General features: G+C 37.7%; 1 protein-coding gene across 2 annotated transcripts; it reads left to right on the forward strand.

Moving 5' to 3' along the window:
* Positions 1–785: 785 nt before the first annotated feature.
* Positions 786–14878, forward strand: il21r.1 (interleukin 21 receptor, tandem duplicate 1). Of its 2 annotated transcripts, XM_026373277.1 has the most exons (11): positions 786–837; positions 974–1047; positions 2592–2710; positions 6520–6605; positions 6858–6966; positions 7341–7531; positions 7919–8049; positions 8206–8395; positions 8615–8690; positions 10214–10307; positions 12862–14878. In XM_026373277.1, the coding sequence occupies exons 4-11, from the start codon at positions 6545–6547 to the stop codon at positions 13636–13638; spliced, it is 1629 nt and encodes a 542-aa protein (XP_026229062.1). In that variant the 5' UTR covers positions 786–837; positions 974–1047; positions 2592–2710; positions 6520–6544; the 3' UTR covers positions 13639–14878. The 2 variants fall into 2 exon arrangements, with proteins under 2 accessions (XP_026229062.1, XP_026229063.1); XM_026373278.1 differs by lacking the exons at positions 786–837; positions 974–1047; positions 2592–2710 and adding an exon at positions 5724–5910.
* Positions 14879–16244: the final 1366 nt, after the last annotated feature.

A 16244-nucleotide genomic window follows, 5' to 3' on the forward strand; every position in this document is an offset into this window, starting at 1 on the left:
ACTGGTTGTAAAAAACATTCCCAGCAGTACAAGTGATTTAATAACTGTTGCTATGGCAACCTGTAGTTTAATGTACCTTGTGCACTGAATTAGAACAGTGGTTAATCTGTTGACTGAAAGTATGTTTGAGGTTTACCTGTTTCAGTTTTAACAGACACCTGCAATTCAAACAGGAGCATTTCTCTAGTAACTAGATTAAAAGGAGTCATTGACTGGTATGTTTGATTGCACTTGTATCCAGGGTTTCTGCAGTGAAAAGTTAATGCAGAGCAGCGACGATTAGACAAATATATGTAAACATGTGACATACAGCTCTGGAAAGAAAAATAAAAACTACTGCAAAATAATCAGTTTCTCAGGTTTGGTGAAATGAGCTGCTTTGTTTTATTTTATTTTATTTTTTTTAGTTTTCAGAATAAAACTATTGTTATTTAAAACATGCATTTCAAAGAAATGACAAGACCTCAACATAACATAATGACACAGCATTACCGAGAAAACTCTATACTAAGAAATCTCTTCACTTGTAAACAAAGCATTGTTTTCACTAAAGACCACAGAAATCAGAAATCAGTTTTTGAGAATAAAGCATTTGATCCCATATTTATTTAACACTGTGAACCAAGCAAACATGCCCACAATCCATATGTATGTGTTTTTGGGTAGAATTAAACTGAATGTTCACAAATAAGCAGTAACAGAAGGGGTTAATATGTTTCAACCGGTGATAAACATCAACTAACTACATCCTCTATATGGGATCAGTTCCTTGCACTGAGTGAGAAGCACTTCTTACTCAGGAGAGCGCTGCTTCCTGTGTGAACCCAACCTTAAACTGTGAGTATGTTAATGCACATGCTTCATTTAAAATCCAACAATATGTGACATGATTGTAGGCTACAGTAAGTCAAAGCTGGTTTGAAAACTGCTGCAAACTGACCCATTTTGTTGCACAAACCTTACCCACCGCTAGTTGGCCCTGTGGTTATAAAGACAAGTCAAGGACTTGCTGAAGAAGTCGTCTACGAGAAGCGGCAATTGTTGCAGGTGAGACCAGACTTACTTTCACTTTTAAATTTGGCTCTCGATAAAAATAGATCATCAAACATCTGCATTTATTTGTTTCCCATGCAAACATTCAGATTTGTTGAAAAGGCTGTGAAAAGCCTAAATTCCCAACATGTCCGCAGTCACCAGGGGGTTTGCAGACTCATTTCCTGAAATTGATTACTCCTATTATTGGGAATCCACAGTTATAAAAACAATAGATGTAACATGTATTTACAGAGTTAACCATTGGTTTCCTTATAACTTAAGCATACGGCGAGGATAGAATCGCATATACGGCTTTTTAAAATCACCAAAAGTTACTTTGCATGTATTTATACAATCGTTAAATAATGTTTTAGCCATCTGGAAAATAAAATATGCAGTCCACGGAACGATAAAACAGATTTATAATAATATTTCCATCTTGTGCCTCTCTCTGAATCAAAACAAAGATGGCGGCCAGTCCACCTCTTAAGGAACAACACAGCCGCAACTTTTAGAAACATCGTGCTAAAAAGTCTTTCTGTCGTCCAGAAGACATTATTTTTTGTCCGGATGGTTAGAAGATGCTCTAGGGATTTAGAAAATGTCGTCTAAATTAGTACAAGTAGGCGACTGACTGAGTTTTTTACACATTACCTGCCAATTCACTTGTAAACAAACGAACAAGCTCAGTCACCCGAATAAATAAGACGCGAGTAGCGCACTAACACACAGCTGGTCACTCAAGTCAAGTGGATCCGTGGGAGTTGGCAGAGATGGACAAAACCTGAGAACTAAATGGATGATCAATTCAGCTTTAATTCACATGTGATGCCGAATAATGTTAGATTCAGTCCACGTGAAAACGAAAGTACCAAAACTTTACGACGGAGTTCCCCTTTGTGCACATGCTTGGATGGCACTGTGTGCATAATCCCCTTAAGATCCATCATTAAGGCTCCAGCTACATATGCAATAAGCCCAGTAGTATTATTGATATACCCCAGAGACACTGGTTTTTACCTAAAAACTCTCCCCAACTTTAATATTGTCAGGGGCAATGTCTCTAAAAACAGCCACACTGTAGGCTTTTACAGCAAAACACTAAATGGGGAAGAAATAATATGAACTTTAGTTATTACAAGTCACAGTGATGTTTAAAGTGCAAGGAAAATGCAAACCTCTACAGCAAAGAGGCCAAGTGTCACTTTATATGTCATGACCTTAAACTTGCTAAATCAATATGTAATTGTTGTGCATGCACTTCGGCTTCTTTCTTTGGAAGTATGGTTTATGTGCTGTGTGTATGGGTGAGAGAAGTTGTTATTCCTCTTTCTCAGGACATTGTTTTGTCTATGTGGTTATTGTAGCTTTAAAGGTTCAACTTGATGATTATTATTCATGCTTCTATATCAGAAGTGGAATCAGTTAGTGTTTAACATCCAGTTTTTAGCAGAAAGGCTGTTGTCTTGTTTGGTGATTCAGTCTGAATCTGGGAGATATAGTCCTCTCTTTGTTCACTAACATCGTTGTCCCTGTCTCTCTCTTTATGGAAACAGCAGCGCCTCTTCAGTGTCACCACCCTTGTGGTAAAAGCGGAGCTACCCTGAGATGGTCTTCATCAAATGAGAGATGTGTGGGAAGAGGAGTGGAAGATGAGATTCGAATAGGTACAAAGGTAGATCATCACTCACGCAATTCATGTTTTGCATTGAAGTTCCTAAACATGACAGCAATACAAAACACCTCTAAGGTTAAAAAATACCATACATAATGGTTTTAAACTGTAGTTACTATGATACATTATTCTAAACACAAAATGGCAAAACATGCTCACAAAGCTGTAATGTTCTCAAACCCCTTCATACATGGAACAAAACTGCATAGTGGTGTAAAAAACAACATGCTGTAAAAGCAAACTCATCACTCATTACTGCAAAACGTCTATTTAAAGCTTAGACACACAGCACAAAACCTTTAGAAGCCTGTGCTTCCCCATTTATGTCTTTCATTTAGAGTAAGTCATTGGCTTGAATTCAAATTACACCTACTGTAATATTTAACATGCTCAGTCCCTTTAGGCACAAACACTTTACATGACAAATCCCACCTTGTCACTACTGCTGTGACCTGCACATGAGATTTGTGTTTTTAAACTTAAAGCACTAGAGCCATGCTACACAACATTTTTTACTTTCACTAAGTAAAGGAGACCATTTATATTGGGTACTGCTACTGAGCGTGCCAGTACAACTGATCAGGAGTAAGACCGAGACTGACTGTGCGTTTATTGTGGTGCAGCTCATGCTTTCTGTATGATGTGTGTGTGGAAAAAATAAAACAGTATTTAAAGCAAAGTTAATACACTGACCAACCATAGCATTAATACCACCTGGTGAAGCTGATGTTGAGGTGGACAGGTGTCAGCATAAAATCTTTCCAACGCTCACCCCTGTCCATCACAGCATTAACAGATTTGCAAGCTGCTCTTGTTTAGTGGCAGTGCCTTCGAAAGTTGTGTAAACTCCATATTTAAGTTAAACCTCATACATGCTCTGACCTCTAGTGGCTGTCAGGATAGCACTACTGGCTGTATGCATTAGACACATCTTGGACATAAACCTTTTAAGAACACGTCAAGAATTTCAGCTTTTATTTGTAGCTACCTTTCGTTGTCCTCGTGTTGTTTTGTTATACCTCATTGTCTTAAACGACATAATGCACAGCGTCTTTTGTGTCTGATGATTTAAATTTAAGTTGAGAAACTACACTGGAACAGATAAAAATGGTTGCAAATTCCATGTTTGCAATACTACAGCCTTATTGTGCCGGTTATATTTTAGTGATTTAGCATACAGAAATGCCTGAGTGCACTAACCTGGTCCAAAACACTAAAGCTGTTAAGCTTTCGGTTATTTTGCGTGATATAGCGGAGTTTAGCTTTGACTAATACTGGTACAGTGACGTTAAACTAGACACGTCTATACACCTACAGAGTGATTTTATGTTTAAAAATGTTAGATGTGACAGGGGCCATGGTGGGTGGTGAAGTCATGCCTGAGTGCATTATATTAAGTGCTGTTGTTTCTAGTGATTTTGCCACCTTGTTAACATAAATGCAGTAAAGGCCTGATGCCTTTATCTGCTCTTTGTCTGGTTGTTAGTAAGTGAAAAGCATGCCCCTTTGCAGTGTTAAAGCGCTTTGAGTGCCTGTTAGGTAGAAAAGTGCCATAGAAGTGCAGAGCATTTATTTTTTTACCATTCTTTCGGTTGTGATCAGGGTCGCTGCATTATCCTGTCAGCATCTGTCATTTTTCAGCATTTGGCTGAAGTTGAGCAGACAGTGTAGCTCTGTACACTTCAGAATTCATCCCGATACTTTTATCAGCAGTCACATCATCAGTAAACACCAGTGACCTGGTTTCATTGGCAGCCATACATGTCCATGCCATAACGCTGCCTGCACCACATTTGACAGATGATCTTGAGCGCTTCCTTTCTGTCTTCAAACTTTTCTCTTCTCATCACACTGATACAAGTTCATCTTGATTTCATCCATCCAGAAGAACCTGTTCCTGAAAACTTATTCCCTTGCTCAGGCTTTTTTAGTTATTTTTCTGGCGGAGTCTAATCTGATGTTCCTGTTCTTTTACACCTCGCGGTGAAGCGTTGGTAGTTACACGCCTACCTCCTTAAGAGTGTTCTTGACATGACTAGATGTTATGAAAGGGTTCTTTTTCACCATGGACAGAATTATTTCATCATCCACTTTAGTCGTCCTTCTTTGCCAGTTGCCATTAAGTCATCTTTTTAAGCATGTTCCAAAGTGTTATATGAAGCACTCCCAGTGTTTCTGCTATCTCTCTGATGAGTGTGAGCCTCATTCCTGTGCATACACACCTCTTTGGTCTTCATGTTGAGGGTTCCATTGAACAGCTGCCAAATGCAAATTTAACCACCTCCAGGAAAACCTCTGCTTTTTTAGTCATGGAATAACAGGTCACACCTGGCCATGCAACTGCTTATCAGCCATTTTTCAATTATTTTTGAGCCCCCTATTTTTGAGCTCACATTTTAAGTGTTTTATTTTAAATTTAGCGTGATGATGTACAGAGGACAAGTACAACAAACCTTCTCATTTTTCTAGTATTTATGAAAATGACTGTATGTTGTAATAATTATGACTCTTATGGTTGGAAAAGGTTACCATCTAGTTCAGATTGCTCAGAGTTAATAGCTTTTAGGGTTAATAACCTACTGATAATAAAATCATTAAAAGTGAGATCTGATGAGTTCTATCAGGGTAATGACTCATTTCGTGTTACGCTTGGAAATTACTAAAAACCCCTGATAAACTGTTATAGTAGACATGTAGGTGTATGATAAGGGTCTTTTGAAACATGTCAAAAAGACTGCGTTTAGAGTCATCTCAATAGTAAAACAAATACAAATAAAAGTGTTTTTAAGTAAATGGTAAAAAATATGTTTGAGGGAAGAGCTGGTCACCATCATTTCAGCTGAAACCTGTTCTATAAAACATTATGGATTTGTTAAAATTAGGTGACACTATAACCATGATGTCAATATTTTTTTTATAGAAGATAATTTCAGTTTCCTGTTGACTTTTTTTTCTCGCTCTCTCTCTTCGGGTTAGCTGTTGCATATTCATAGCAGCAATGTGGATGTGGTGGGAAGGCACCGCACAGACACCGCTCAAAAGGTCTGAAACCACATCCTTAGTCACACCACTGGTGATGACGCTTTCATTGTAACTAAGGTTTAACATTGTTCCACTAAACGTTCTCACTCCGACGTCAGTGCATTAGTGGCTCAGTTGGCTAGCTGACTGATTAAGCAGCACAGTTTGAATTTGAAAAGGTAAGACTGTTACATCTTTAAACTTTTTAGATTATAGAACAGTAAATGTTGCAGTAAAGCGTCTGTTTTCAGAAGCTTAGACAGTTTGAGAGATGAGCTGTTCATTTATTACTTTCTAATTCAGACTAGTAAATGTTGATGCTTGTATGTGAAGGTACCTAATTACCGATGTTAAGGCTATTTTATGTTCCTTCTAACGGTAATATTTATTTACTCAACAATCTCTCAGATTGTAGATAGATTTTTGAACATTTTCTATTTGATAACAAACTGTTGCTGCTATTTATCATTTATTTAATTTATGTATATATATATATATATATATATATATATATATATATATATATATATATATTTATCATTTATTTATCATTTATTTAATTTATGTATGTATATATATATATATATATATATATATATATATATATATATTATATATATATATATATATATATATATATATTATTATTATTATTATTATTATTATATATATATATATATTTTTTTTTTTTTGAGCCTCGAACTCTTGTTCTTTTACCACAAACACATTTTTAATGACTATGCCTATTTTTAGTTTCAGCTGTTGTGTTTCTGTGTTTCTGTATCTAGTGGCTGATAACAGTGGGTCATCCCCATGGCTCTTAAACCACCGTGCTTACTGTTGCTGTGGGGCCTCACTTTGTTCATTCATGGTGGTAAGTTGTTTTGTGTAAAAAGTATTTTTCTTGCATGGATATGAATTTCTAAAGTAATTTTCCCCATATTAGGATGAGCATAGTATTTTACTCTTGTACGTTGGTTTGTGCTTGTCTTGATGCTGCAGGCTTTGCCATGTTTTCCTTTGAAAACAAGCTTCCTTACTAGTGTGAGAGAGCCTTGTTAAATAGGTCATTTTAGCACAAATGTTAAATGTAGTAAACTGACCAAACATTTCTTTTCTGCTGCAGTCACGTCTTTTTGCAATGTCACCTGCTCAACGGACTATGATGAATTACTGAATTGTTCCTGCTCAGGTTTTGTGCCGACACATCCGGTCCCACTCGAAGTCACTTGCAGGTAGAGAAGACTATACCAGTGCTGATGATCAGTGTGCTTTATGTTTGTGTATAAAGCTTTATGACTTTATTATAGCACCAATAGCCTAAATTCAGAGCAGGCTGAGAGATACCTGTGGATTTCCCCTCTACTATAAATGACTAACGTGTTGGGTTATTTTGGATATTGTGCTGTTAGTTATAGTATAGTTAAGGATATGTTTTGGTAAAAGGCATTTGTGCCTAAGTGAAATATACTAGAAACAGGTAAACAGTGGGAATTTTCCATGTATCTGCCCTGCATTAGTGCTCTAAAACCATGAGCTATAACCTTTGGTACCAATACTTTGAAACTTGGCCATGTGTTTCATGTAACACACAGTTTCTCTGTTGTAGTGGTGATGAATCTGAAGTTAATGGCAGTTGTGAAGTCAAATCACCTTACTCCTGGTGCATAATGGAGCTGTCCACAAAACTTTATGAGGTTGCATCCATTGGAACTATGTGTACTGCAAGAGTCAGTCAACATGGCAGTCAAGAAATTATTAAAGCCAGTGAGTCATCCACCTGGGCGCTGAGTGATGTGGGTAAGTTAAACTCATAATAACTACGCAATGACACATTTCACTATTCGTCATGTCTGCAGAACAGATAGAAGGATAAGATACATTAAAACAGGTCACAGGCAAACACAGCATTCACAGTACTGAGGATGTGTCTTCAAAATATACATTAAAAATATTTTTTAAGTTTAATATCAGTTTGTCTTAATCTTTCCACTGTACACATTTTTACAAATTATAGAGTTTCCCAGTTTGCCCACATTATTTGGTAGCAGAAAAATCACCCACCTGCTTTTAGGCAGGGCTAAATATAATGTTCAACTGCCACTTGTGGCCGACAGCATTATTGGCATACATGCCATTTCAATTTCATAATCTTCCCCTGATTCCCTTGGGACTTTGTATTCACAGTGAAACCACAGCCTCCTTTCAGTGTTCATGTGAACAGTTCTGATGGATTCTACAACATTACTTGGAACGACAACAACAGCAAATCGGACTGTCTTGAATATAGGGTTCGAATAAGAGAGAGCTTGTCAAAGGTAATTAGAGACTGTAGATGTTGTTACAGTAGTTATTGTTACCATCAATAATACAGTATGAATTATTGTCAGATTTTTTTTATTTAATAATTATTTGCTAACAACACCCATGCAGTGATGTTCTATTTATTTATTTTTGTTTTTGTTCTTTTTCAGAAACCAGCTCATTCTCTTTTAGTGGAAAATCAGTTCATTCTGTTAGACCATAACAAACTGCAACAGCAATTCGAGTATACTGTGGATGTTCAGGCCAAACTGTGTCCTGGCAATATCTATCAAGGTCCGTGGAGTGAGTGGAGCTCTTCTGCAGAGTGGAGAACAACAGGAACCTCTGTAGAGACTGAAGGTAGCAGAACAATGTAGCTTCCAAACATGAACCATGATGCACGTAACTTTATCATGCTAACTCAACTGTGGAGGCCAATCACGTGTTGTTTATTTCTTGTATTGTAAACTGTCTTACAAGTGTGTGATTCTGCATCGGTTCTTAATTCTAACATTTCAGAAACAGAAAGTCTTAATTGTGTTGCATCATCTCATCCAATACGTGTTGTTTTATTTTCAGGTATGAGCTGGTGGTATGTCTGGCTGCCCATCATTCTTGCCCTTGGTCTCCTGTTGCTGGGTTATTCACAAAAAACGTGAGTATTGTAAACATGGGAGTCAGGATGAGAATTTAACTTTATTCCCCTTTTAAATTCTGATTTGACTTTGAGCCCTGATTACTGAACTCCCTGCAGGACTTGATGCCTCTTACTGAACAATACAGTGGCTGGTGTTTCTTATTTCACAAAGCATGATGGGATTTGCACCTTAGCTTAAAAGCTAATGGCAAACTGGTGGTCCTTGAGGATTAATGATTACTTTTAGCTTTTGGAGAAAATTGCAAAACTGAATATATTTGGACTGAATCAACTACTTTGATTTTATATAATAGACATAAAACGTGCAAATTGCGTTTAACATCGCAGTCGATCTTGATTTCATGCATAAGTCAAACTGCTTTGCACAGAACAATGGCATAGCAAAGTGAAGTCATTAATCTAGTGTTAAAGTCATCAACACTTTGACTTCCAGTAAATGATTAGCAAGTTCTTTGACTGCTTCGATCTAGACTTTCCTGGCATCACCTCCCACATATAGAGAAACCACTGCAGCGCTGTACATGCAGCAACACACATTGCACTGAAATGGCTAGCACACATAGGAAGTCATGCAGAGCATCAGTGTCAGAAAACTGAGAACACCTTGCTTATCAAGTGCACATAGTTAGAAGGAGAAAAAGAAGAGCATGATCTCAGGTCTCTTAAAATGATATATTCTCTGTGCCATAATAATTCTAACTCTGGTTTCAGTTTGGTGCACTACTTGGCTCTTTGCCGTGACTTTCATTAGTGGTACCAACATATAACATGTGGTCATTTAGAAGGGTGCAGCTTCCTGTGTTGTTGAACTGTAATGTGCTAAACGAGGTGTTAGCCAGTGTTTGTCAGTTGCATTTACTGTACAGTATACTGTGTCAAGATATTAGAAAGACCTCTGAATTCAGAAGCACCGCAAACACCAGACCTCCAAAATGGCCATAGAAGTGAATCACTGTGAATTAGTGTAGATCCATTGTCTAAAGTATCCCACAGAAGCTGTTATCTTCTATTCAAAGAAGAGACGATGTTCTGTGTTATGAGCAGGAAACAGAGGAACATTACAAAAAGCATGTAATGATTTCTGTTGGCTACCTACAGTGTTGAAACCAACACTGGCAATCAACAAATATTTACTACAATAGGGACACGGAATATGTGAGCAATTTCACGGTGGCTATTTTCTCACTATTCTAGATACATAATTTAATATGTGAGGCAGATTTCCACATATCAGACTGCTGTTCTGTGAGTCAATCACAAGATTTATTCTATTTTAATTTAAATTTTTTGTCACTGAGATATGACTTTGACTCACAACTTCAGTTTAGTACTGTATAACAATTCACATGACTCTTTTGTACCACTAGCCTTTGACCACAACTGCACTTCTGCACAGTTCACATACTGAAAATGAAATTGCAACAACAAATGTGACACAGTGCATTATAAATGTCAAATCATTTTTCATTCTCTCTTAATTTCCATTGTTTATTCAGAAATCATTTTGCGTTTGTTTTCAGGTTTTGCCAGAAAAAAATACAGCTGATTACATACATCCCCAAACCGAACGACTTTTTCAAGCCCCTCTACCACAACTATGGAGGGAACTTCAAGGTAAGAGAAAGTGAAATGTTTACTGTGTGTGTAATTTCCAAGTCGGCCCAGCAGGTGTTGCCCAAGAGGGGACTTTCATCACATCTGGACCCTTTTTGAGGGACTTTCCCTTCACTTCTCATTTAAGGTCCCTCATGATATAAATGAGTCAGTGTGCAGGGGCTTCAAGAGACTTTGTTTTTCATGTGTATGAGATGCTGTGGGTTGATATTTGTGTATGACAGCCCAATCTCTTCCACCCCATTGGAAAATACCCCATTATACATCTATTTCAGGTCTTTTATGTGTCATTATGTCAGTCTAAAAACAGCTTGTTTTCACTTGACATGGGCACAGAGTGAAAGATATGTGGTTTGAATCGCTTTGCTGTCTGAAACATAGGCTGCTATTTTGATAACTTTACCTTTTCCATCACCTTTTATGTTCCCCTAATGCAAATTATTTTGATACAGAGGGAAGGACTTAGATGTTCAGTGTTAATAACAACATATGTAAATGTCTGTGCAGGCAGAACATCTGCTTTGTGACAATGTGAAGATAAACATGTGTTTAAAGAAGTGTTTTGTCTCAAACAGTCTAAAAACACCTTGAATTAAATGATAACATACATACACAACATAAAAGGAATGCAATTAGTTTAAGTGTGTGTGTGTGTGTGGGGGGGGGGGGGGGGGTGAGAGCTATGTGCAGTTGCAAATATAATTCAGCAGAGTGCGCTGCTGCTATATATAGCTAGAGACTGAACAGCCTGTGAGAGAGAGAGAGAGAGAGAGAGAGAGAGAGAGTAAGATGAATTCTCAATGGACCCTGGTGTAGTTTCCTCACTATATTAAGTATGCAAAACAAACGACAAACTAATTATTTCACAGTCTACACAATCCGAGCTCTATATACCTTGTGACAGTTTAACCAGACCTTTTACAATGGTATCTTATCACAGTGGCTGAATTTGTCTGCAAGCCTGGTTTTATATTTAGATTTATCCCCCTGTTGAGAAAATTGAAATACTCAGCAAAGCAATCATTCTGCAACTTAATACACATGTTTACATGTATAAACATGTTTTATTGTCTTCTGCAGCATTTGTAAATTAAAGTCATTAAAAGGGAGTTCAGTTTGCCTAAATGTACATGTCTATTGCATTATCCTACATCTTGTGCATTGCTAGCTGACATTATGAAAATGTAAAGTGAAACAACACCTCTGTAGTTATGTAGTGCTTTGTGACAAGTGTGAAGTTCTTATAGTGCAGTTCTTGCAGTCTCATCAGCTGTGCCATATATCACATCTTCAGGATCAGTGTCTCAGACTGAACCAGCTCTTTCAGAAATGATTGTTCCAGTCAAGTTTATCTCTTGTGGTGCAGACTGCTTGTATTTTCTCAGCAGAGCAGAGGCATGACAGTGATGCTAAGGGGTTTGTACATCAGGATGTGGTGGCCTTTGCGTCAAGTAACTTATCTGGGTATCACCTTGCTACATGTAGGTCATAGGTAGCTGCAGAAGAAGTTGGTGAAAAGTGGTGTACATTTGTGGGGAGGCGTCAATTATACATAATATTATTCTAACTTTATTTATAGGGACATTAATGGGGTGCTTTCTGTTGCTATATCGGGTTAATCCTTGCCTTATGGCGATGTAATGGTAGATTGCTAATAATAGGAATTCTTGAATGAAAGTTAGAAAATTAGACATTTGTATATTCACAGTAAAAATACTAATGAAACAAAAGTACAGCCTTACTTACGCAACTCGTGTACTGTTTTCTATATTGTATATGTACTAGACTAATTATCACTTAACGTTTAATTGTCGGTATCCATAGCCAGTTGAATGTATGTTGTGTTTTGCAATAGCTTATGCTGTAAATATTACAAATGTTCTGAAGTTTGTGAAAACCCCAACTAAACTAATAAATGTGTTTAGGTACTTTCCTGTGTGTCTCCACCACACTGCACAGAAGCAGTATTACTGGTTATAGGCATGAAGGAAGAAACAACTAATTGTTGAACTAAATGTTCAAAATGTAGATTTTTATGGGATTATTTAAAATGATTTCCTCTGAGTCTTTGAAGTAATGATGACAAAGTTTTTAGAAAAAAAACTGTATAACACAATAAAATGTTTTATATGTAACTTTTAATTGACAAGAAGGCCACTCTCAGTGCACTAATGACAAACAAAATTCAGTTCCGCTTAACAAGGGCATGCAATCTTCACAAGACCAACAATAACAGTAAAATGTTGCTTATTTGCAGGAATTGCTTCAAAAGATCAATATCACACTCATATTCATATACTGTATATGAAGCAAGAGCCAGGCAGATTATATTATCTTAGTTTAGCTAAAAGGAGATAAGATGACTCTTAGCTTATTTGACCCTAGCTTTATATTTAATCATACAGACAGCAGAGTTGATCTTATCTTCTACTTCTCAATATGAAGGCAAAGAAGCATAATACTCAAGATGTGAAGCTTTTCCTTTAAACATTTGTGGTCCTGTGTTACAATTTAAATATTCCACGTTAATATCTTCTGTTTTTCTCTGTTTTAGGAGTGGGTGAAGCCTGTGTTCAGCGAGTATGATTACCTAAGGATCAACTCACTTGTTCCAATGCCGAGCGAGAAGCAGCACGACATCCTTCACTGGAACAACGAGAAGCAAATCTATTGCGATGACAGTGAGACAAAACAAGGTGGCCATTTCCTCCATATGCTGCAGCCTCCTAGCAACTTGTTGCTGCACCTACAGGAGAGTAGCAGTTCACAAGGCACAGGCCACTCCACGGGCCACATCTCCATCCATACTGTCACCCTGTCTGGAGAAGAGTTTGAGGAGAAACTCATGTCAGAGAGCTCGATAAACACCCTCAGAAGTTACCAAGATGGAGAAAGCTTTGGTTCATTCGAAGAAGACAACAGAGAACACGCTGGCTATAATTTAGGGGAACCGCAGTTGTCCAGGATGGAAAGACAAAGTGGGATATTACAACAACATGAAAACCACATAGCCAATGACTTATCAGTGGAAAATCTAAACTTTCAGCCACATGCCCACTTTAATGAACCAGAGAGAGTATCACTTGACTCATTTGTCTCAAACGAGCAGTCAGAAGATGGCTATCCTCAAGTGGACTTGGACACCATTGACAGTGGTTTTGTAGAGTGTAGCAGCCCTGGGGTCTCACATTCAAACAACACAGAGCAGATGGACTCAGATTTATTTAATGAGCACAAAAACTCAAATTCCAACTATGTAAAGCAGTGGATGATCTGCAGCACTATTCAGGAGGACTCTAATTCAGAGAATGAGCTTCATGAAATACGGTGATTTTAGTGCTGATTTACTGCCACAATTACAGGCTGGAGTTCTGTTGGACACTCATCGAAAGCATGGACTTATTTTCACAAAAAATATTCAGTCTAGATGTCTGGTTAACACTTAATTCTGCATGCTTTTGCTCATCCTTTTAGCTTGTAGCTTAGTTTTTGCTGTGCACTGTAGGATGTTTACTCATTTTTACCATTTACACAAATTTTATTGTGTTTACCTGCTAAGAAAATTCAAAAGAAATGAGAGGAGCGATGTGGGATGATTTTAATGAATGATTTAAAGGATGATTTTATTAATCAATCCGGCCTATATATGTATTAATCACAATGACGCACAGTTTATAATTATTGCAGTGTGACACTCCAGACTGCACAGACATTCAACACAGTATCAAGTGTGATATCTATTGCTTTAGTTTACTGGAGGATGCTTTTATCTTGTTGTTGTTTTTTCCTCACTGTATGTACAGCTTCATAATTTCTTGGTCATGCATGCTTTATTAGCTTGAGCTGGAGAACGAGCATGCATGCCTTATCAAGATGTCTGATAATGTTTGTTTTCCTTGCACATGCAGTTTGTCAGTAACCACTGTAACCATCTGTCCTTTTCAGTGCAATGTCAGTAAAAAAAGAGCAAACTTTGAGCAAACGTTTATCATGTGCGAACACGGTGGTGATTATTTATCTTGCCTTGACCTTGTTCATCAGACACTGTATTTCTTTACCATAGTTGGGTAGAGAACATTTGTTGATTATATGTGTTCTTAATCACTAAATGGCATGGTTCACATTCATATAGATACTGTACCTACACAACCATGTATGTGCAACTGCTGTAGTTTACATTTCTATTCAACTGACAAGTGACAAAGTATTTTTATTTCTCAGTTTTTGTCTTTTCTTGGCCCATTCTATGTATTTCTTCCTATAACACGTTATTGTGACATTACATGAGGGTGTTTGAAAAGATGTTCTGATTAGCTGATAATATCAGCAGTGGAAGTGTGTCTGAGGGTGGATGTTTCCTACTAAAAGACTCCTAATGGTAGCTGTAGTGGGAGGGGGAAGTGTGGCTCACTTTCCATACCTATGGACTCAGTGTTGAAACATTCTTTTTATTTCACACCAGTTTACCTGTCATTGTCTACACTTTACATTGTAATCTAATCCTCATCATACTTTGTTGACTTTATAAATAAAATACTCAGAGTTCAGTCTGAGAACAGTCAGATAGTGGTTCTAATTTGGAGCTCCAGTCACATATTTTGAATTTTTGCAGCTCAACCTTCCAAGGCTCATCATCAACTAAAAAGTAAGAAAGGAAATCTCAGTTTTAATTTAGATAAATTTAACTTAGGAAGATATAAAAGTATTAAATGTTACTTAGATGTGTATGTTTGTGTTTTATTTCACAATCTGGCAACTCTAACTTGTTATCATGCTTCATGGTAAAATTATTCTGTAATGTGAAGATCAGTAAACACATTTCTCAGGTAACGTATAGTTATAAGACGCACACAGTTTGAATGGTCAGCATTTATAGATTTTCTACTAGCCTTCATCCTGGCACATAATACTTAAACACATAGACTACACATCAACAATTACAGGTTATCGTGCATATTATTAACAATCAGCCCTCAGTGTCTCACTGAATTATTCCCCTGACTGTTCATGTTGTGTCCAGAGGTCACCTCTTCTTGGCACGCTTATCCTATGTCATTGAGAGATGGTGGTTCTCGTTGCTGCACTGGCATAAATGTTACAAAAAACGTTGTGTGTTGCACAAGTGATAGGGTGAGGAGCTCAGTCACCCGGGAGGAGCTCGGAGTAGAGCCGCTGCTCCTCTGCATCGAGAGGGGCCAGTTGAGGTGGCTTGGGCATCTGTTTCGGATGCCCCCGGGACACTTCGCAGGGGAGGTTTTCCGGACATATCCCACCGGGCGGAGGCCCCGGGGAAGACCCAGGACACGTTGGAGGGACTATGTGTCTCGGCTGGCCTGGTAATCGCACACAACTCCGTAACAGCCTTTAAAGATTAAATGTCTTATCAAGAGTTGGCCAGCCGTTGGATCTGCTCTGATGAAGTTTTAAATCTTGTTATGTTTACAGTCATATAACAATATAGCTTGATTTGGATGTATTTTATTGTGAATACAAAATTATATCATCTGCATTAAAATGATAATAGAGATATGAGCTCAACATGACCTTTGAAGGTGTCCTCTAATATCTGGCACCTATGTCATCAACATATCACACATGTCCAGTAAATTGCACTCCCATGGTGCATCTGCCTTCCCCAATAAATGACACAAATGCAACCAGCTGTCCATGACATAAAAGAAAACATAATTCATCAGACTAGTCCATTATCCGCTTCTGGTGTGGACATGACAACTGAACGTGCTTTGAGCTGTAGTCAAAGGTCACCATAGGCACTTTAACTGGTCCCCGGCTATGGTGCCACAAGCAACAAGCTGCAACACACTGCGTGTTCTGGCAGCTGTCAAAATCTTTTTTCTTTTAGTCTGATTTTTGAATCAGATCAGACAGGCTACCTTTCAGCGAGCATTTGGTGCCTGTGACACTATCACTGATTGC

Source organism: Anabas testudineus, chromosome 16 (genome assembly GCF_900324465.2).
Source record: "Anabas testudineus chromosome 16, fAnaTes1.2, whole genome shotgun sequence".
Classification (NCBI taxonomy): Eukaryota; Metazoa; Chordata; class Actinopteri; order Anabantiformes; family Anabantidae; genus Anabas; species Anabas testudineus.